Source organism: Nyctibius grandis, chromosome 12, assembly GCF_013368605.1.
Source record: "Nyctibius grandis isolate bNycGra1 chromosome 12, bNycGra1.pri, whole genome shotgun sequence".
Taxonomy (NCBI): Eukaryota; Metazoa; Chordata; class Aves; order Nyctibiiformes; family Nyctibiidae; genus Nyctibius; species Nyctibius grandis.
In genome coordinates this window covers 23228928-23251124 of record NC_090669.1, presented here as the reverse complement: position 1 = coordinate 23251124, position 22197 = coordinate 23228928, and the positions used below count along the sequence as shown (strand labels likewise).

Genomic DNA, 22197 nt, shown 5'->3' with positions numbered 1-22197 from the left:
GTGTGGCAAGGGTCCAAGGACAGGACGAAGCACAAAGGTAAAGAAGGACTAAATGAACATGAACATTAATTTATTTTCCCTCTGTTCGCGGGCCGTGACTTGGCCCCAGAGCAGGCTGTACCCTCAGGATCTGCTCCCACCAGGGCTACTTTGGCAGACATCTCTCAGCTCTGTTCTCCTCCTGCGTTCAGGAGAAAACCAGAACCCTCCGTCAGGGAGAGTCAGCCGGGGACCCACAGCAGCCTCCTGAGCGTGGAAGCCTGCCAGCGCTCCCGTGGCTGGTGCTCGGCTGTAGCTTAGTGCAGCGCGCTGCTGCTCTGCTCCTCAAAGGCCATTTTGCCCAGCAGCTGGCTCTCCAGCTCCACGTTGCTCACTGGCAGCTGGAAAAAGTTCATTTCAGCTGCCAAAGCAGCCATGGCAGAGGGGTCCTGGCCAAACTGTGCCCGCAGCATCATGTCCATTTTCTCCAGGCGCCGCTTGAGCCTCTTGGCCTCGCGCTCCCGGATGAGCCGGGCCTGTCGTTTCTCCGGGGTCTCGTTGGCGCGTTTCAGCCGCATCGCTTCCCGGTCCCTCTGCAGCCGCCGCGCCCGCTGCTCGTCCGTCTCCTGCATGCGCTGCAGGCGCTTGGCTTCCCGGTCCCGCATGCGCCTCACCTCCCGCTCCTCGGGGGTCTCGTTGTCCCGCCGGCTCTTCTTGGCCGTGCGCTCCCGCTCCAGGCGCTGCAGCCGCACCTCCAGGGGCTCGTTCTGCCGCCGAAGCGCCCACCTGCGCACGCCGGGCGCCTGTGCCTCCAGCAGCCTGCGGTAAGCAGCGCAGTTGTTGCACACGAGGAGGATGCCCGCGGGGTACACAGGGCTGTGAAAGGCAGCGTCCTTCCCCTCGGCGCTGGAGGGGCCCTCGCTCTGTGGTGCCGGCAGGCGATCGGCGCTGAGCACCTCTGGCAGCTTCTCGCTGGAAAGCAGAAAGAGCAGAGAGTCAGCGACTTGGTGCTGGCGGAAGGGTTCCCAGCTCAGACTGCCCGGGGGGCTGCAATGAACAGTGCCCTACTACAGGCCCATGTCCCTCTGCTAAACCATTCCTGCCCACAGACATGTCTGAATATCTAAAATGCAGCAACGTCACATCCAGGGGTAGGAAGCGGGTTACCCAGAGCAGTATCTGGGTTGCAAGAGCAGGAATTAGCCAGCAAGCTGCTCCTCCCCATCATCTCTGGATTTCTCCTTTCAGCCCTGTTCCACTAGTCAGTGGATAATCTTCCACCAGGCAGGACACAAACAAGGAACACTTTGGTTTCTGCCTGTAGTCCTGCTCTGGAAACGATGAACCCATCTGGGCAGTAGAGACCTACTCTGGTGGAGTGCTGGGCAAGGGAAGCCGCTGGTTGTTCTCCAGCGTCTGGAGACCCCAGTGCTTTCTGCACAGTTCTAGTTCTCCACAGAGCTCAGGAACACCCTTTTGGCAGCACAGACCGGGGAGGTCTTGGCAGGTGATGCAGAGCTGCAGGCAGGAAGGGATCGAGGGAATCTCACTCACGGGGGGGTTCACAACTCTCCTACAGGCCTTAGTGGGTCCAGAGCCATGACTTCTGTGTCACTGAAGGCAACCCACCTAATCTCTAACGTGGGTACCCTCGCCCACTCACCAGCCAGGGTGACCCTGACCTGTTGAACGTGGCGTGGCTGGTGAAGCGTGCTCCACACACTGCGCAGTTTGACAGCTGGTCCTCTGAGTGGATCAGGAGATGTCGCCCAAGGGATCCTGGCGAGCTGAGGGCTCTGCCACATACAGGACACATGTAGCTCTTGGCGCTCACCACAGCCGCAGTGTGCTGCAAAACAACCGCTAGATTGTTGGTTACAGATTGCCCAGCTCCCTGCCCAGGCTGAGCCACACTCAACAGACACGGCAAACCACTCAGCTCAGCCTCCTGGGGTGGGAACGCTTTACCACCAAACCTCTGTCTGACAGCTCCTCGACCAAGCTGAAGACATCTGGGGTGTCACAGGCCAAACAGCAAGGAGGAAACCTTTCTACAGCTCCACTCCAGTGCAAGTGAAACGATTAAGGCCAAAACCCTTGGATCATAAGACCTGTCCCTTGTTTTCAGGAATGCATCTGAGGAGCTGCTGTTGCTGGACAAAGCATGACTGGACTAACAGTAGGCAGGGTGCTGGTGGGGAAGCGGTTAGATGGAGACGGTCAGCTGGTGCAGGTAAGTGGCCAATTCAGTTCTGCTTCATTCCTTCTTTTACAGACTTTGATGGGTGGACAGAGTACTGACAACAAAACCTGTGGGATTCCAGCACAGATTTCCTGCAATACTGGAATCGTTTCAGAGGAAGAACAGCTGTTTTCATGGATAGGAACTACGATAAAGGTACAAAATAAAGAACTGGGTGATTAGGAGGAGGGTTTCTTATCTCACTGAATGACGTAGAAGTTGCTTCCATGTTTAACCTGAAGGAACTGCCTGGCCTTAGTCTGCACCTGCCTGCAGAAGCTGCCTTGGGACAGAGTTGTGTTTTCTAGATCTGCAGACTGGTGCCTTGGTGACTAGCTAGAAGCTAGAAGCTCCGTTCTGTGACTGCAAAGACCAGAACAAAGCCACCCCGTGCTTTGGGTTGTTTCTGGATTTGGAGCTTAAGGCCAGAGAGATCCCATAGCTGGAACCATCCCCTACCTGGTACACGTGAGCAATGACCTGCTCTCTGCTGCCACACTCCAGCTGGCAGAGGGGGCACTTCGACAGTCCCAGCGCAGGGTCAGCATTCAAACTCCCAGGCGCCTACAGGGAGGAAAAGCCACTTTGTGTGAGGCACACAGACCCTCCAGACACCCCCCCCCCTTAGATCCAGTCAGCCCCGCGCAGGCCTCGGCCCCACCGAGTGCTGTGGCCCAGTCCCGCGGGGGCTGGTTTGTGTTCCTGCAGTCTGAAACTTCCTCTAAGGAGCCTCTGAGCAAAACTCCCGCTGTCTCGGGGAGACGAGGCCGGGGCCCCACGGCCTCCGCTCACACGCAGGCTCTTGCCAGCGCGGTGGCTGTGGCAGGCAGGGCCTGCTCTGAGGGGAAGGCAGGCAGGGAAAGGCACCAGAACTGAAGGGAAGGGGCACCTTCTGCACAATCATCTTGGCCAGCCAGGAGAATGGCAGCTTGTGCCTGCTGTCTCCTGTTCCTGGCAGCCCAAGAGCTCTTCATACCCTTTCCTCCTGCCAGGAGACATTGTTTGGAGGAGGCGGGAGGGAAAAACAGATAAGAAACGATGGTGGGGAGAGGAGCTGTTCGGACAGCATCCTTCCCTCTCCCTGGGAGGCTGAAGTGAGTGCAGAGCCAGTACACACTTGCCTCATTTTCTCTCATCAGTGGGGTTCCAGCCACAGGTTGTTCTGCATTCTCTAGTTCTTTCTTCACTTTCACCACGGAGCCATCCTCCTCAGAGGTATGGGAAGAGACTTCATCCTGGGTGGTTTCCTCGTCATCGCTGCCACCTGGAACACGAAGAGCAGTTACTCCAAGCGTCAGGACCCCGAGGGCAGGCACAGGCCTTAATTGTCCTGACCAGCATCACCTGGGGCCTCTCCCCACACCCTCCAACCAGGGGCTCCATTTAAACTCAGGCTGGGGCAGTTCAGTCCCTGAAGTGCTCTGTGGAGTCCCTGGACCTGGCCTGTTACCCTGCCTTGCTTGACAATCACTGGACCACCAGCTGGACCCACTGCTGTTGCCACCCTGCTCTGGTAAGTTGGGACTCCATCCTGGTGGTGAGGTTGTTGCCCAGTCTGTGTTGTGGTGGTCCTTGGCTCTGGGCTTGCCTTCCCCTAGGGAGCAGCCCTGCTCTTGGTGTTTGCTGACGCTAAGTCCTACACGAGAGCCAGGGGCTAACCCAGAGGAGGAGATGAGTAAGATGGTCCTCAGAGGACCCCCACAAGCTGTGCAGCACCTAGCCTCACCCCTTGTCAGAGTCCCCCCAGTCCACTACCTTGCCATTATTGGAAGGGGCAGAACTCACTGCTGCTGGAGTCGGGGTCTTGCAGCGGATGAATGGCTGGCCTTTGGTCCCCAAGAGCTCCAGGAAAGTTGTTTTTCATCATGGCTTGGCGGGCTTGCTCCTCCAGCCCTGCAAAGACTTGCTCCCCTGGCAGCCACAAGGACAAAGAGTCAGACTGGTTCTGTTCCATTGCTTTCCCTGCCAAGGCTTACCAAAAACACAGCAGGACTGCAGGTGTGGGGCTGCTCACCTGCACGGTGCAGAACCTCTGAAGTCACCTCTCAGAAGGCTTTTAGGTAACCTCTCTGCTTGCCTACCCTGCAACGCCAGCCTCTGGTACCTGCTGGTGTGAGTCCAGGCCCTGTGTCTAGAAGAGCCTCGCTCCTGGAAATGTCCAGCACCAGGCTGCTCTCTGCACACTCTTTATATACCACTAAAGCCACGAAAAAAAAATGCGAGATCCCATGTCTGCCACGTGTAGCCAGGTGGCTTTCTCTGCTACCAAGCTACCTGCCAGCAGAGCTACAGCACAGCTCTAGGCAGAGGGGCAGCCACTCGGGGACTGTGACACTATCCCAAACCAGGCACAGTGCTATATGGCTCTTCTAAATCATTAAGTCCTTTTCCCTGCTGTAACAGGCAACTTGCACAAAAATAGGATCTCCCTGAGTGCCTGGCACCTCGCACGCTCTCCACAGTGACACTAAAGCCAGGGGCTGTCCTTGGCATGCTCTGCCACCACCTTCTGTCCCAGGAGGACTGAGGACAAGCTGCCTATCAAGGAGGTGTTTGCTCGGAGCTGGTGTTCTGCTCACATGATGGACAACTCGCCTCACTGCCTTGCCTGGCCCAGGAGTGGCTCTGGCTGAAATAAATCTCAGTGACACTTCATATGCTCCAACAGAAAACTAAGGGGATGAACCCCAAAAGCTGAGGTGCTTGTTTAGGGTAGCTTACAGTCTGTTTTGTTGAAAGACGCTGATCACTAGTACCTCGACTCAACAGGAGATGGCAAACACATTGAAATAAAGCAATTACTTGTGCTTCTCTGAAAGAAAACTTCTTACAGCAATCCCTGCTAAGGAGAGCTTTTGGTTCCAAAGAACAACAATAAAAGGCAACCATTAATGTTCATATTAAATCAAACAAATGACTTTGTTCCAGGTGCAGTCGTGATTTGCGTCGCAGTGATGAGCTGGGAGCGCCTGGGACAAGGTGCTGAAGCTCCCAGCGAGCTAGCTTTTGGGTTAACTTTATCAACTGATTTGTACATTCTCCAGAACCACTCAAAGCGTGAAAATGCTAAGGAAGACTCAGTGCATTTTTCACCTAAAACAAAAGCTTTCGTAACAAAATTGTACCTTTTAGTGTAAGCCACAACTGGCATCAGTATAACCAGGGAATTGGATTCTTGACCCACTGGGAGAGCACCAGTCCTGTTACGAGGACAGGTACGTTCCCACATGCCAAACCACTTCAGCCAGCTTTGCCCCACATTCGTACTCACACTGCCTTTCTGGTGCTTACCTCTCAATTTCCAGCAGTGCTTTAAAAAGCACTAATTTATGGGAGACTTCAAAGACCTTCAGAAGTTTCACGGAGAGTGTGGGAGAAGAGTTTTAGTTCCCAACATCCCCGTGGAGGTTTCCAAAAGCATTTGAAGGCATTTCTCATTCTGTTCCAGAAATGTGAGAAAGGTGTCTGTAGAGAGGACTTGGGAACACAATCCATGCAGGCTGAAGAGAGGTGCTGAGGAGCACTCTAAAGCTCTTTGTCACTGGAAGCAGCAGGTACCATGGTGATTGCTGCGACACGTGTACCCCCATCAGAAGCCATTCCAGCTCTGAATGGTTTTCATAATCTGGAGTGCTGCTTTTATGTCTGGACCACAGCCTCACGTTGGTGGGATGGAGATACAGACTGTATGAGCAGCAGGCACGACAGAATTACAGACACCCACGAACCACCAGGATAAAAGCCCAGAGACCAGAAAAGCATTGCAAGACAAAGACAAAGTGTGCTGAAATGAGGAAGCCTGCAGGACGCAGGACAGAGGTAAAACAGAGGCGGTGGGAGACGTGCTACCTGCGACAGAGCTACCAACAGCATTCCCAGACACCACTGCAGCTGCTGGTGGGAGCAGCTCCGTGTTTGTTTCCTTCCCCCTTCCCCCTGGCTCGCGTTTGCGCTCAGCAGCAGCCCGGAGTCTAGCGGCAGGCAGGTTCCTGCTCAGACGTACAGGCTGCGCAGACAGTCTGCGGGAGTTTGAAAGCTGTGATCTTTACACGAGGTGACTGAGGAGGGAACTCCTCCTACCAGCAACAAGAGAGCGATCACGTCTGCCGGTGGCCTTTCTGTACAACGTACCCACAGCCACGCTAGCGTTGATTCAGCGCAGTTCAGAGAACTACCAGCTTACAGCCAGCAACGCAAACTGTTAGCCAAACCCGTGCTGTTAGCAATGACATCTTGTGCATTCTCCACTAGCCTCGATCTAAAAGGCATCATGGCATTGGGCAAGACAGACTTTTAAAAATGCTACCTTTAGCTTATACGGAATTTCTTACGTATCAAACTAACATTGTCTCCAAAAGAACTTAGGGAAGAGTGTCCTGTTCATCCAGTCCTACTTTGGTGAAGCTTTAGAGCTTTAATGTTTGATGGGTACAGGGTTATTCTTGTATTGTTTCTGCACACACATGCTCACACAGACACTTACACCCCCATCTCCACCCCACTTCAGATACATTCATTCGGAAATGGAGTAAGACAGGCAGCAGCTGTAGGATCACTGCTATCAGTAAAGGATGTTATGCTCAATAGTGAATTCAGAGACTCTTCTCCAGAAGTTTCTTTATTAAATACAAAAAGGGCTGCAGGCTGACCACAACACCAAAACAAGTCACTGTATTTGTTTTACAAACAGCTAGAGACGCAGGACAGTGAGAAGGTCACACAAATGCCTCTGCTTTGCATTCCAGTTCTCCTCTCCGTAATCTTGCAAATGAGTGGGATGCCAGGTGAGCAGCTGTGGAGGAAGGGGGCAGCCCTGGGGTACTGTGCAACAGGGGCAGTTAGGACTGCTAGGATCTGGTGGGATATCGACTTGGTAGCCAGAAAGGATTTTTTTTCCTGAGCCCTTCCCTTCTTGAACTGTATGAATGCAGGGTAACTCCCAGGTGTTCTGGAAAATAAACACACAAACAAACAACCCCACCCCCAAATCCACAAAACAAAATCAAAAGAAACTGCATCATTCCCCTGTCTTTCTTCCTAAACAGAAAGGTCTCTCAGAGATGAGCGACTTTATCCCCTCCTTGTACATCAATTTAAAGTCCCTGTTCATGTAGGTCTTCTCTGTGTTCCTTTCCTGGACCTGAAATTTGCAAGTCTTTCCACCACTGTGGATCTAGTCCACCTGCCCCATCGCTATTCTGGGTTGTCCACACTGCTGTAGTGGTTACTGAAATGAAAAACAACACAATTGAACGAGTTAACAACGGCAGCCCACAGAGCCCTTTAAGAACCAAGGATTTTGATGCAAGTAACGTTTCTGCTCAGTTTTGAATGCTGGGTGCTATTTCTTGCAAGATACTTTCTCTTCAGACTGGGAATATTATAGACAGTGGAAGTCAAGGAACACTGAAGAGCACAGAATGTGTGTGTGTCAGAGGGAGAGGGAAGGGAATAGAAGATTAATGGGTGTTGGGACCATGATAAATAGAGCTAGGAAGCAGGAGTTAATTTGACCAACAAAAGCTGTTCTCAAGAGTTCTGAAATAAGCATCACTTGCAAAGGGCACAAGCAACAGAAAGAAAAGCAGCTCATGGGACAGCAGGAAGAGAAAATAAAAGTGCACGCCAGCACCTGCAGCGAGTTTTGGTAAGCACAAGAACAGTGAGTAGCCCATAACTGATGGAGTGACAGTGCAGCAATGGATGGGCTTGAATGCAAGATCAGATGGATTTCTTAGAGAGATTTTATACTTTTAGAGTCTGGGAGAAAATAAAGACCAAATTGAACCAACTAAGATATCTCCACAGGAACAAAGTAACTGCATTGCATTTTTCAATCCAGTGTGGAATGGGCAATGCAATAAGTATATTCCAGTATTACAGTTTTATTTGTTACCACTTTGTCAGGTGTCAGTGTTTTTCATACACGATGTGGTAAAACGAAATTAATTTTTTTAAGAGCCAGTTATGTGCTGCAGCCCCGCCAAAGGGGAAATGACTACAATTAAAACTGGAGAAGGACTGGCCATCATGCACAATGAGACTTTTGTGATGATAGTATTTTTATCATTGTTTCTGTGTTATTTTGGATTTCCTTGCACATCAACTTCCATTTAAAACTGTTCTGACTTGTAACCACACAATTTCCCAGCTGGTTGCTCTGCATGCCAAAGAAAGTGATTCTGTGCTAATGAGGACAGCAAACCATGTTATTGTGAGAGCAAGGTTAAATGAGGGCCATGCCAAGCCTGGAAAGTAACCCTGGAAAGAGGCAGCACCAAGCAAGCCAGGGAGAGGAGATCTGCAGCTGTCGCTTGCCCTAGTGAATCCAAGAAGGAAGATAACACGGAGTGGCCATGCAAGGAAGAAGTAGGCACCGTCCTCCCACAGATCTGTCCAGTCAGATATTCACAGTGGTATTTATGCAAATCCGAAAAGCACTTCGCCAGCCCCGCAGCCTGCCAGATCAGACCCCAGCTGCAGACCACTGCGAAAAAGCTGCATACCTGCTGTCCCTCTTATTCCTCTCCTCCCAACCACTCCAGTCCCTGCGAAGAAGTCTCAGTAACGTGTCTGCTATGTCTCAGCCTGACTCCTCGTTCTGCTGGCTCACCCAGTTCTTGGAGCCGATGCTCTCTCCGATTATCCTCGTCAGTGCACTGCATGGCATTTCTGGGCCCTCCACATACACAGCAGGCTAGGCAGACAGAGAAGTCCCAACGATTTGGTGGTGTTCATCATAAGACAGACAAGATTTTCCATCCCAAGGTGGAGACGTCACCATTGACGTGTTTCTTGTATCTTTCAGTCCCTTTATTTTCTTGTGGTCCTACTTGCTGCTCCTGATGGCTCCTGTTGAATAGTTGCTCTGTAGCAATGTACCGCATGTAAAGGAGGTGAACAGGTCCCAGAATTCCTCTCTAGGGCATACCAGATGCCATAACCTCAACCTCATGCCCACTGGTAGCATGTTTGTCAGAGTTTCCCCTGAGACCAAAATGCGAGATATAACCACTTGCACTGCAGATAAAAATGCACTTTGACTGTGAAAATAGTGCACAACTGAACTCCATAATATGCATAGTTTTGTATATAACAGTACAAGCTTCTGAAGAACATAACCCTTCTGCAGTGAGTGCAGAAAACAGCCCACCTAAACACTGTGCAAACTCTACCTGCACCATTAGAGCTGTGTACCCCTTGGTTTCCATATATGACGGACCCTGACTCTACACCAGGGGAGACAGTGTATGCCTCACACGAGTCTGATCTAAAGGGCAGCGGTAATATCTGGGCACTCTCGGAAGCAAATGTGTGTGGACACAAGATGTGTTACTAGCACCATAGGACAAAACACGGGACACATCGAATTTCTATAAGGAAGACAATTCCGAAGTCATTACTGTGCTACCAGGCAAATCAAAGCTACACTGTGCCCACTGCAGAACCCAGCGCCCAGAATCAGGAACGGGAGAGCACAAGTCAGTGCAGATGCCAAACGCCACGCCTCAAGAGCCTCACGCTGGCCGCCACGGGAAGCTCTGCCAGCTCTCCCACGCCTAGCTCTAGCAGCCAGTGGGGCTTTCAAGTCCCAGTCAGGGGTAATTCTCCCCAGCTCACTCGCCGAACGTGCAAAGCGTTAGGCTATGGCACCATGTACCTTCCCCTAGCACAGCGAGCGGCACGCGTGGATTCCTGTTGCCATACCCACACAAAAAGGCAGCACAGAGAAACACACAGAGACATGCAGGCCAGCAGCACCAGCAAAGTGAGGCAGTGTTAGGGCTGCAGCGTTCAGCTCGCTCTCCCATACTCCTGGCAGCTACTACAGCTTAGCAGTACCCAGGGCCCTCTCATCAGCCTTGCCTTCACATGTCTACACAAGCGGAAATTTGTTTTCCTCATTCCAGCCCAAATTCTAAACATCTCCAGCCACAAAGCTGGGTATGTACAAGGGCATAGCTTCAGTGCCCCCAACTTCCCTCTGCTGCAATCAGTCAAACAAAAGCTGTGTATGTCTAGTTTCCCCTTTGCAGCCAAACACCCATACGTGTCCCCCAGCTCCACTAACACCTCGCTGTAGCCTGCCCACAAGAAGTGCTGATGTACAGCATCTTCAGCCCTTTCACTGTCAAACACCAGGGACTGCACCACGAGAAACAGAGATCTGCCCTATCAGCTCAGCTCAAGAATGACCTGACAGATAGCATCTACCTGTCCAGTAAATTACTGAGCCACTGCCCGTTCCCTGCGAGGGAAGAGCAAACGGCTTTACTCACATTACCTGGTAGGAAACTGAGGTACAGGGAGCTTAAGTAACATGTCCAAGGCCAGCCAGTTGAGTTTGTGGCAGGGCAAAGACCAGAACCCAGGACTTCCTGGCCTTCAGCCACACACTCAAACCACCTTGCCTAGAACTCCCTTTGCCACCCAAGACGGGCCAGAGCCCCAGTGCCACATTTCTGAGCACGCTGACTTGCCCTTGTGACTGTGAACGCAAAGCACAGCCGCAGGCCCTGCACATACACACCTACCTCCACCGCATTAGTTGTTTGTTCAAGCCTACCCCTGCCCTGCCACGCCAGGACACAGCCAGCTCCCCTGATGCACAGAGCTCAATTCTCTTCTTACAGTCCCCAAGACAAAACGTGAGTAACCACCATTCCCCCACAAACTGTACCTTTTCCTCGTTCCCCTCCTCCCTGTCTCACCCCACGACAATCCAGCTAGGGCAAGGATCCCACAATGCTCCGTAACGTCATACTCACAGTGAACTTTGTTAGGAGTGGTCTGTTTCCGACGGGACATGTTTCCCTGACCTGGGAGCAGAGAGTGGTCGTTCCCTTAGCAGAGGGCTCACCTGAGAAGAGAAGAGCCTGTCACACACACCACTGGAACCTTCTGAGCCTCTGGCCAGACGCAGCTGGCTGTCTCAGGGTCATTCCCCACCCTTCTGCCTACAGGGCTCCTTCTGCAGCACCCCACACGATCCACAAGCATTTCACAAACCACCGTGTACGGGTGGTCCCACCCAGTTCTCAAGCAAAGGTATACGCAATCCTGCCCTCAGCACACAAAAAGCTAAGAGCGCCCCACTCCAGGAGTGACTGCAACCTCAGTCCAAACACCTTCTCCCTCCTGTCCATTCCCACGGCCGATATGGCAAGAGCCTCATCAAACCTGCAGACCCTGTCCTGTCTCCGGCCCCTCACCCTGAGAGAGACTGAGGGGACACAAGGCCCCACCACGCCCAGAAGGCTGGCGACGGGTGCTGGATAACCCAGCCCAGGGAGATAAGGGACCGGCCGCCCTACGGTCACAGCTCCAGAGACGGTGGCAGCAGCTGACGGGACGGTATGGCCCGTCCAGGGCAGGTCTCACCCCGGACAGATGCCCCTCAAAGGGACTGACCTCACCGCCCCCGCAGGCAGGCACAGGGAGAGGGGAATGGGCTGCGGCGCCCTCCCTGCTGCCAGGACCTCCCTGGGCGGGCAGGGCCGGGGCCGGGCAGGTGGAGACACAGCTCCTGCCCTGACATGGGCAGGGACGCACCCCCCTTGTCCCTCACGGGTGGGGACACACCGACCCCCTCAAACTTGTAAAGGGGGGAAACATAGACTCCTTGTCCTCAGGCTGACAGAGGAGGAATCAACCCCAACAGTCCCCTCAGACAGACGGACAAAAGGAGAAGCTGAACCCGTTTCCCCCCAGACGGACACAGGGATCCCGTCACCCTCCTCAGAGGGATCCAGCCGGCAGTCCCAGGACAGGGGAGGCGGCAGGGGGGATCCAGCCCGCAAGCGGACGGACACACAGACAAACAGGCGCCGCTCCCCTGGCAGCGGGACAGACGAAGGGACCCAGCCCGGGCTCCCGAGGGTGCCGACGGCCGACCGAGGGAGCCCGCCCGACAGCCAGACCGGCGCCTCGCTGCCGGCCCTCAGGCGGACGGGGGGACGCGGCCCGCGGCCCGTCCCGCCTTACCCGGTCCCGCTGCAGGCGCCGGGGAGCCGCGGACACACAAAGGGCCGCCGGACAGACAGACGGGCAAGATGGCGGCGCCGCCGGAGCGCGCGGCGCGGGCACGGGCACGGCCCGGGAAGGCCCTGGCACGGCACGGAGCGGCCCGGCACGGGAAAGCCCGCACGGCCCGCCCCGGTAACCCCGGGCCGGCGGCGGCAGCGCGGTGCCGGCCGCCGCAGGCCGCGCTCGCAGGCCCCAGGCGCCCGCTGCTCGTTACCTGGCGCATCTCACCTGTTCTTCATGGGTCCGCCGCAGCCGGCGGCTCCGGGCCGCCCGGAGCGGGAGGCCATTCCCGCCAGCTGCGGGGTCGCGGGCACCGGCGCCGAGCCCCGGCCCCTCCGCCGGCAGCTGCTCTGCCCACGCCCGGCTCGGGGAGCGGCTGCCCCTGGTTACCCGGGATCACCGGGGCCTCGCCTACCCTGCAAGGTCAAAAATCACGATTTTACTATTAATTTAAAAGCCGCCACGTGCGTTACGAGCTCAGGCAAACGCTCGGAGATGAACCGCTTCGCCCCGCAGCGCGGCCGCCTCCAAGGGGCCCCGGGCACCGCCCGGCCCAGCTCACCCGCGGGGGGACGCGGCGGCGGGACTGCAGCGCCCGGCACCGGGCTCAGCCCGACGCTCCCTCGCGGAGGCGCCCCCGCCGCCTGGCCCTCGGAGAACCGGAGACCCCCCAGGCCCGCCGCCGCGGCGCGTCCAGCCGAGCGGCTCCCGGCGCCCGTAGAGGCGGGGCTCGGGGCAGCGGGCGGGCGGAGCCGCGGGCGGAACGCTGCGCTGCCGGAACCTCCGCGCCGGGTGCGGGTACCGGCGGGCTACGAGGGGCAGCACCAGTAGGCTGAAACGGAAAAGGATCCCTCCGCTGGGCCACTTAGTCCCTTAGCACCGCCCTCCTCGCTGGTGCCGCGGCCGCTACTTCCCGGGGCGCCGCCGCGTCGGTGCGGCCGGCAACTCCTGCGGTCGGCAACCGGTGCGGCCTTGCCGCCGGAGCTGCCGCTCCGGCCCTGTCGTGGCCCGGGGAAGGAGCGGGGAGCGCCGGCCCTGTGGATCCCTCCGCAGCGGTGAGGCGGCACGGCCGGGGACGCGCCATTTTGCGTCCCTGAGGCCTGCGCGGAGCGAGGCGGGTGAGCGGGGCTGGGGGGGGGGCGGCCGGGCTCGGGCGGGGGGCGCGCTCCGTGGCCGGGGGGGCGCCTCGCCCCGGGTGCCCGCTGGCTGGGCTGAGGGCAGGCCCGGGCCTGCCCCGCGGCGCCGGCTCGCTGGGCCGGCAGCGGGCAGAGGGGTCTCACCCCTCGGCCCCGTCGTCGCGCAGCCGCGCCGGTACCGCTGTCCCGGGGCCTCCCGCGCCGCTCTGAACGAGCCCCGGCCGTGGGCGGCTGCGCGGCCAGTCTCCCAGGTGACTAGTGCCCCTGGAGACCGCGCGAGCAACAGGCTGGTTGCTGTGCGAGCAAAGGTGAGTTTCGGTGTGGTCGGAGCAGCCGCCCGTCTGCAGGAGGGATGGGAAGGCGCGGCCGTACCTTGAACTAGTGTGTGCAAACAGGGTGATGTTAATCGGAACAGTTGTTTAATAGATACTTGTACAGAGACGTTGCAACTCGTGCTGAGACTGTGTATTGTAGCACTATAAAGTCATTGTAATGTCGTAGGAGTATGTTCCAGAAGGGCAAAACTTGGGTTTTTTTATGGCATCAGACTTATATCGTGTATATATATTTCTGTAGCAATGCTTTTTGAGCTTGGTTGGTTGTGTGCATCACTGAAATAACTGTATTGATGTGCGCATAGTAGCTAAATAAACTGGACATACTCTAGATAGTAATGCATCTTATGCCAACCACTAGTTATACACAAAATGCTCTCACTTTCCAAAACTCTGCCCCAATGTGCCTTTCAGGTACAAACCAAGGTCTTTCTATGTGATAGCTCTTAAGGGAGGATTTTTCGATGAACGCTTCTTGGCATAACAAAATGCTGTCATAAAGCATCTTCTGCGTTAGTTTTCTGTAGGACTGATGAGTTGAACTGGCTCATGAGAGGCTGGAGAAGTGCTGCGTGTTCAGCAAGCAGGAAGAGTGTGGGGAATGTGGAATGGCAGCTTTTTCCTCCTGATGACAGGACTGTTACAACCCTAGCTGGTGCAGTCCTTGAGTTAACCACACAGCTGTCTTACAGCTTGCCTGTTAATGGGACAGAGGTTGGCTTGGTTCTTGCAGTTACTTTCGTGTTTCTTTAAAAGTGTGGTTTTGTCAGTGAAGTAACAGAGAGAGAGGGAGGATTTGACTGTGTGGTAGTTGTCACAGATGGCATCTGGAGGCGTTGTTTTACTTCCCTCACCTTTTGAAGTAAGGGAATGAAAGCGTGTCTCCTAACAGCTGTGCTGTTTATTGTGAAATCTGAAGGGTTTTGCCACTTGGGCTGAACGGAACCTCAAAATACATTCTTGGTAAGCTCAGCATACTGAACTGGCTAGGGTCACTTCTCTAGATTAAATAGACCCAGGCCTTTAGCTTCGTGTTTTAGGGTGTGTTTTCTAACCGTGTTCATATTTGTAGAGTCGTCCCAGGTTTTGATCATCTTGCATCTGTTTCTGGGGTTGAGATTCAGTCTGTCAGAATGGGAATATCCAGCAGTTTTCTATGCCCTGTTGGCTATGGTTAGGTGCAGGGTTGTAAATTGGGAAAGGGAGTGATGAGTGCTGTAGGTCCAGTCATCTGTAAATAACCAGATTCAGGAATAGCAGGCGTGTACCTGTTGTTTTTTGGAGAAATCACACAGAATCACAGAATGGTTTGGGTTGGAAGGGACCTTAAAGATCATCTAGTTCCAACCCCCCCCCTGCCACAGACAGGGACACCTTCCACCAGACCAGGCTGCTCCAAGCCCCATCCAACCTGGCCTTGAACACTGCCAGGGAGGGGGCAGCCACAGCTGCTCTGGGCAGCCTGGGCCAGGGTCTCACCACCCTCACAGCAAAAGAATTTCTTCCTGATATCTAATCGAAATCTCCCCTCTTTCGTGGTCAGGTTTTTTTTCCCCCAAGTAAAACAGTGACTGGTGTCCTTCTGGTGTGACCAACAGCGCCTGGTTCCAATGACCTTCCCCTCTTCTCCCACAGAAAGTGTTTATCATGTTGGGCTCTGGGTTCAAGGCTGAGCGCCTGCGAGTCAACCTGCGCCTTGTCATCAATCGCCTCAAACTGCTGGAGAAAAAGAAGAGTGAGTATCTGAGGGGGCAGGTGTGACCCAGGATGCTTTTGGGGCTCAGGAGACTTGAGGAGAAGATTTTTCTGGAGTCAGGGTACTTTCATGGGCTGAGTATGGAGCAGCCTTTTGCGCTTCGTTGCTGGAGCCAGGCCTTGCAGCCCGCCTGGTGTGTGAGTACCCAGAGGAGCAGGCTGGCCCGAGCGTGGCCCCTGTCCACCTTCCTGACGGGTGTCGGAGTGCAATTTGTGGGGTGCGTGGGGTGGTGGCTGTGGGACGTGTGTGGAGGGACCTGCCAGTTTGCCCCAGAGGGCCTTTCCTGGGCCTTCTGTGCCCACAGCGTAGTGGGGAACTTCCTGGGTGCTGTGGGAGGCTCTCCCCACTTGTGCCGTCCTGCCTGGCCCACAGATAAGGTCCGTGGTTCTGATTGACTCTGCAGGGAAGCTGAAGGTGTAGGAGTGTTTCTAGCAGCTAAAAGCCCACACTCCTTTCTCCCGTGAGTTAGTGTGCTGGGTCCTAGACACGAGGGCTCCACCAAGCCGTGGCTCTGTCTTGCACTGCGGAGGCTCGATGATGGAGAGGGAGAAGCTCGTGATGGCTTTGTGTGTGGTGGGGACTGTGGGTGGGTACGGAGGCAGCAGCCCCGGCCAGCACGGTGACTGGCCTTGGGGATATGTGCTGTAGCCGAGCTGGCCCAGAAGGCGAGGAAGGAGATTGCAGATTATTTGGCAGCCGGGAAAGATGAGCGGGCCAGGATTCGTGTGGAGCACATCATCCGTGAAGATTACCTCGTGGAGGCCATGGAGATCCTGGAGCTGTACTGCGATCTGCTGCTAGCCCGCTTTGGCTTGATTCAGTCCATGAAGTAAGCTCTGGCCTAGAGGGTGTGCTGTGGTAGAGGGTCCAGGCCCCCTGGGCTCAGGGCGGGTACTGCTGGGGGCAGGCCTGGGGTGCAGAAGGGCACCTGATTGCCTCGGTGTCCTGGGGCCTCCAGAGACCTTTTCTTCCCCAGGCAGGGAAGACTGGAGCCCAGCATGGAGGAGGGGGACTTTGAGGCTAAGCAGATTGAGGGCAGCAAAGACTAGGTGGTTGGTGTGGAGACAGCATTGTCTTCTCTTGTCCTTAGGGAGCTGGACTCTGGCCTGGCAGAAGCAGTATCTACACTGGTTTGGGCTGCACCACGACTCCAGTCAGAAGTGGCAGAGCTGAAGATTGTGAGTAGGGTTGTTCGAGGGGTGTTAACGCGTGCAGGGTGGGGGTGATGCTGCCAAAAGCTGGTGGAAGCCTTTGTCGGGGACTCTGTGTCATTAAGGCAGAGGACATGTTTTTATGTGCTCTGCAGATGGGGACCCAGTATGGGTGTCCCTGGAGCATCAGGGGTGGCTGAGGCCGCTCAGCTGCGGTGCTCAGTGGCAGAATTGAGGGTGATGGGGGTGGGGAGGCAGGCAGCTGTAGGGGCTACAGCAGACGTGCAGTGGGTGGTGGGGGAAAGCAAAGGTGTGCGTGTTCCCAGAGTTTCTCTCCTGCTGCAGGTTGCTGACCAGCTGTGTGCCAAGTACAGCAAGGAGTATGGGAAGCTGTGCCGGACGAACCAAATCGGGACAGTCAATGACAGGGTAAGGAGCTGGTGGAACAGCTGGAGCTGGCAGAACAGACGTGCCTGCTGTGTCTCGCTGCCCCTTTTTCCTGCGGCCAGTGGCTGATGCCTGTGGCTCACTGCGGAGCAGCGTGGGCCAGCTGTGCTGCTGGGGGCCGGCCTGCGTGGGAGCGTAGTGCTGAGGTCCCTGGCAGGCGGGGCCCTGCTGTGCTGGCTGTGGATGGAGAGGGGCAGAGCAGATGGAGCCCTGGCCTGGGATTGCCAGCGGCCTCCTCTGCAGCAGTGCCATACTGGGAGGAAGGGCCTCCCCCAGGCCCCACTGTGCTCCCCACAGCAGGAGGCCCTGGCTGGGATGGGGCTCCGCTGTGCTGCACCGCCCCAGTCCCGCTGAGCATCTCTTCACCCTTGTGTTCCAGCTGATGCACAAGCTGAGCGTGGAGGCACCGCCCAAGATCCTGGTGGAGAGATACCTCATCGAGATTGCCAAGAACTACAACGTGCCCTATGAGCCTGACTCGGTGGTGATGGTGAGTGAGGCACCTGCACGTCTGGAGCTCCCCACTGTGTTCCAGTGGCTGCGGTGTCCCCTTGGTGCTGCGCGGGCTTTTGGAGCACAGGGCTTGGCATCGCAGCGAACTCGGTGGTAATTGTGCCTTGGTGCCTTCTAGACAGCCCCAGCATAGCACGATCCCTGCTCCCTCCCACCGCCCTGCGGCACGTGGCTGTACCTAGTGGTGTTACAGTCTGCTTCCCGTTCCGATTCCCACTGATATCGCTGTGTAGCTGCTGTCTGTTCTGTCCTCGCGCGACAGACGCTGCATCTAACGCTGTTCAGAGGGCTGTGATGAGAACAGAGACGTGTTGGTGAGCAGAACTCTTCCACCCTCTCCAGGCTGAAGCCCCTGCAGGCGGAGAGGCCGATCTGATTGATGTGGGATTCACAGATGATGTGAAGAAGGGCGGCCAGGGAGGGGGAGGAGGTGGTGGGTTTACAGCCCCCCTGGTTGGTCATGATGGACTGGTACCCATGCCCGTGATGATGCCTATGCCCATGCCAACACCGAATCCGCCCTTCTCCTATCCGCCTCCGAAGGGACCGGTGAGTGCCTTTGCTTTGAGCGTTCCCTTTTTCTGTGGAAGGCTCCGACCGTGGTGCTTAGTCCTGTGCCTGCTGCTTGGGGAGTGTCTGTGCCTGACGGCTGGATGTGTCAGGAGGCCGTTGTGGTGCTGTGAGACTGCATGGGATGGAAACTGTTGGCACTGTAGCTGAAGCTTCGTGTTGCTTCTTGACTGTGGAGGTTCCTACCCCTGTTCTCCAGCCAGCCCTCTTTGCCTTCAGGGAACAGAGGAGTCCACACTTAACTCCTGAGGCAGTCTGCTGACTGTCAGGCTTTTGACCAGGGGTTGGAGCTGCACTTTGAAGTTGGTAGGCTGGTAGTGTGCCAAGATTCAGTCAAGGAAATCAGGTGAGTTTTGTGGGGTGGGAACAGCACAGAAGAATGCAGAAGTGCCCTGCCTTCAGACCCGCAAGGGGAGGAGACAGGCCGATGGCTCTTGGTTTGTTGTGAGGGTGGAAGGTGGGAGCTGAAGAGAGCACCGTTCTCTGAGCTGGGTCGTTTACAGGATATCTGTGTAGGCCGGAGAGTGCAGAACAGTGGGATGACTTGGAGCCTTACTATGGCCCCAGCAATGCTGCAGTGTTTTTTGTGGACAGTCTGGGCCCGGTACCATCAGCTTGGCTGAAGGCCCAGGCATGAATACGCTGAGGACTTGTGCCAAGTCCAGCTCTTTGAGGCACTGTTGTGTTACAGTAAGGGCAATACAAAGCCTGGAGTGAGCCAGAGACCTCCTTCCTGTTCTGTGATGCTGCACTGAGGAGAAGTGGCTCAGGTGTGCTTAAGGCAGGGTGTTACCCTTTTTGTCCTGGTACTTCTAATGCCTTGAAAGATGAAGTGTTTAGTCGTGCTGGTTCTTTAGAATAACCCACAGTCCTGTTAGCTGGGTCTGGTTGCACCAGGTGGCTACATCTGCCTTAATACTTGGGAATCTTTTCCTAGTAAGTGTAAACTGTATCAGGTTGGATACTTGCCTGCATTTATCTTAGGCTGCTACTTTCTCTGAGTCCCACAGCAGCTGTAGGTGTTTGGTGTCCCATGGTTGCTCTCCCAGATGAGTAGTCTGGTGCATGACTGTAATCTCTCTGTGCAGGAGAACTTCAGTGGCCTGCCAGTGGGGACCTACCAGCCTTTCACTAACATCCATCCACCGCCAATTCCGGCAACCCCACCGACATACGAGTCTGTAAGTGCCTGGGCTGGATCACCGCTGTAGGCAGCGGAGGGAACCTCGAAAAGAGGGCAGTGGTAGCCATGGGAAAGGCAAATATTTGTTAGGCACGTTGCTGTCAACCTTCGGAGCTTTTGGGGTGGTGCTTGGCATTGCCTGTGGGTGTGGTGAATCAGTGCATGTGATGGGAGAATGACTCGGGAGAAGTTCCTCGTTCAGCTGTGTGCTTTGGCTGCAAAGGAAAGCCAAGATCTCTTTTACTGTGGTGTTAAAATGGTGATAAACAGTTAACAAGTAGAGTCCACAAATTCTGTGTTTTTTTGCAATGCGAAGGGTTTATCACCTTCAGTCTGTTTAATTATGGCTTTTGAACTTAATTCCTCGTTAGCCTGGGTGATAATTGTGGCTGACCCAGATGACGTGTGTTTAGACACTCTTCCTTTCCCAGACTTGTCTCAGTCCTTGTGGACAACGAAGAAGGGGCTGGGCTCTTCTCTTTCCATGCTTGTCTGTGTTTTTCTGCTGCAGTTCATGGTCACGCCTCTCATTTGCTTTCAGTGACGTGCTGCTTGTTTTTGCAGTATCCTGAGCAGGGACGAGCGCGGCCCAGCACCCGCGTGTGCTAACACCTGGTGAGCTGCGCAGCAGCCCCTGGGGCCGGGAGGTGCAGGCACAGCTGCAGCAGGTGTGAGCTGGTCAGAGATAGATGGCCCTGACTGCAGCCCACAGGAGTGAGGGCTTGTACCAGCACGACTGACCGTGCCGTGCGCCTTTGTCCCAGCTGGACCAAGGCCTGAGATGGGGTCGTTTCATACCTTGCTGCTGGTTGCAAGGACCTAGCTGTTGTTTATGAAAGAAAGGAAGCAGCAGCCGTGGGTGAAGGTGGCAGTCTTCTGCTGCTTACATCCTTGGTAAATATTTCCGACCTCTAGTGGGTACGCTCTGTTTATCCGGTTCCAGAGTGTGGCCAGTGAAGCTGCTGTGATGGACAGGGAGAGCAGGGAAAGGCGAAGCCCTGCCTCCTTTTCTTGGGAAGAGGCAGATTCTCCAGAGCGTGCTGGACGCCAGGGTTGTCTGCCCTTCGGGGAGGGGTGGGTACGCACTGCTCTGCGTGGGCCACCCGCGTGCTGCTGTGCCTGCTAGGACAGAGCTGTAGTAACCGAGAGTCTTTTGCAGATTGATGAGCCTAACGCTGACAGGGACGCTTCTGCGCCGGTGGCTGGTGAGTATGTCAGGAGGTGCGGGAAGCCGAGGGTGGTAGGGGCTGTGGGTGGCTTGGGATCCCAGTGCCCCTGGGAGGAAGCTTTCCTATAGGGAGCCGTGTGTAGAACGTGACACATCTTGAGAGCAAGGTTTGAGTTTGGAGAGGACTGATGGAAATGGAGAGTATCCTCTCAAAACAGGGAGGATCCAGACTTCCACTGGGAAACTTAAGAACTAGCATTTGACTTCAGAGTCGGTGCTGGATCTCCAGCTTAAGCTGTCTCATCAGACCAGTATAGGGCATTGCGGGATAAAATGAGAAAACAACAGGTCTAAGTGATTACATGATGTTAAATAATGCTGTTCTGCAGCAACAGAATGAGAGGAGTGAGCCCTGAGAGGGTGGTAGGTTTGTATTAGTGTTGAGGTTGCATACAGCAGAGCAGGACTAGTAGGGATAGCTGTTATCCCTTGGTCCATCTGCCTAAAGGCCGATGAGATGCTTCATGCATCGTAATTGGATCATAACAAAGTTCTCCTGCCTTGTACAGTCGATTCCGCTCTGTGTGTTCTGAAAGCACTTGTTGTCTCTAGCACTTGATAAGGGTGGAGAGAGTTTTTAGAGCAAGTAGACCCTGGCCCGCTCCAGCAAGGATTTCTGACCATCTGATGGAGCCCTCTGGGGCGTGTTGGTGGTGCGTGCTGAAGAAGACAGGCCTGTGGGTGCTCTGGATCTGGCTGTATGCTTCTGTTTGACAGCGGGGTGACAGCGTGTGGTACCTGCGTGTGTCTTGGGAGGTGCTGGAATGGAGAGAGCCAGGACTTTGGATCCCTGTGGTGCCGCCCAGCCAGCGTAGGCATGCGGGAGCTCAGCCCAGCTGCAGCTGGCTGTGGGCAGTAGAGGGGGATCTCCTGCTGTTGGTGCACCCAGGATAGGGACACCAGGCTGGATCTGCCATGGCTTCAGCCCCTGGCAGCCATATACACCTGAAACCGTGGAGTCCACGTGCAGCTGGGGGTGTGTGACTGCTCGTCCTGTTCAGAAGCACACTGGTTCTGCCTTTGTGGTGGGGCGGCCTTTCTGTTGTGTGGCTCCGGCGTGGTGAGAGCGTGATGATGGTGAGGTGAAACCATATTTCTCTTATTCTAAACAGGGCCTGGGCCCAAGTCAGAAGCTTCTCCTAAACCAAGAGCTGGAGCTCCCAAGACCGTTGATAACTTTGTGCTGCCTGAATTACCATCCGTGCCGGATACGCTGCCGACAGCATCGGCCGGCGCCAACTCTTCTGCCTCTGAGGACATTGACTTTGATGATCTATCTCGGAGATTTGAGGAGCTAAAGAAGAAAACATAAAACTGACTGGGCTGTAAGTCCAGCGTGAGGGGCAGGAGCTGTGACAGCGCCTTCTCCCTGAAACACACTCCCCTTGAAATCGGTTTTCTGTATTAACCTCGATGAACGCGCTCTTCTTTTTGAGCTCTCTTCCTGCTGTACTTAAACCAAATGCTGCCGCTTTCCCGATCTTTGTTGCTCCAGGAGGTGACTGTGGGGAAGCGTGTGAGTGCGGCAATTAAAGGCACGGACTCCAAATGACGTTAGCGGGCGGAGACCTTTATTCTGTGGCGCATTCACTTTTTATACACTTCGGTACTTTCCCAGTTAATCAGGCTTT

General features: G+C 55.2%; 2 protein-coding genes across 8 annotated transcripts; one reads left to right on the top strand and one right to left on the bottom strand.

The window, feature by feature from the left end:
* Positions 1–53: 53 nt before the first annotated feature.
* On the bottom strand, positions 54–12963 carry ZNF821 (zinc finger protein 821). 5 transcript variants are annotated; one of them, XM_068411447.1, is made up of 8 exons: positions 12810–12963; positions 12476–12663; positions 10990–11081; positions 4007–4132; positions 3343–3485; positions 2681–2785; positions 1662–1828; positions 54–951 (listed from the first exon to the last, which is right to left on the bottom strand). In XM_068411447.1, the coding sequence occupies exons 3-8, from the start codon at positions 11027–11029 to the stop codon at positions 297–299; spliced, it is 1236 nt and encodes a 411-aa protein (XP_068267548.1). In that variant the 5' UTR covers positions 11030–11081; positions 12476–12663; positions 12810–12963; the 3' UTR covers positions 54–296. The 5 variants fall into 5 exon arrangements, 3 of the variants coding, with proteins under 3 accessions (XP_068267548.1, XP_068267549.1, XP_068267547.1); XM_068411448.1 differs by lacking the exons at positions 12476–12663; positions 12810–12963 and adding an exon at positions 12206–12291; XM_068411446.1 differs by lacking the exons at positions 10990–11081; positions 12476–12663; positions 12810–12963 and having other exon boundaries at positions 4007–4498.
* Positions 12964–13140: 177 nt separating this feature from the next.
* On the top strand, positions 13141–22119 carry IST1 (IST1 factor associated with ESCRT-III). 3 transcript variants are annotated; one of them, XM_068411524.1, is made up of 10 exons: positions 13143–13365; positions 15354–15453; positions 16123–16303; positions 16565–16652; positions 16971–17054; positions 17452–17562; positions 17928–18134; positions 19244–19336; positions 20498–20543; positions 21679–22119. In XM_068411524.1, exons 2-10 carry the CDS (start codon positions 15366–15368, stop codon positions 21876–21878), a joined length of 1098 nt encoding a protein of 365 aa, XP_068267625.1. In that variant the 5' UTR covers positions 13143–13365; positions 15354–15365; the 3' UTR covers positions 21879–22119. The 3 variants fall into 3 exon arrangements, with proteins under 3 accessions (XP_068267626.1, XP_068267625.1, XP_068267627.1); XM_068411526.1 differs by lacking the exon at positions 13143–13365 and adding an exon at positions 13481–13691; XM_068411525.1 differs by lacking the exon at positions 19244–19336 and having other exon boundaries at positions 13141–13365.
* The last annotated feature ends 78 nt before the right edge of the window (positions 22120–22197 follow it).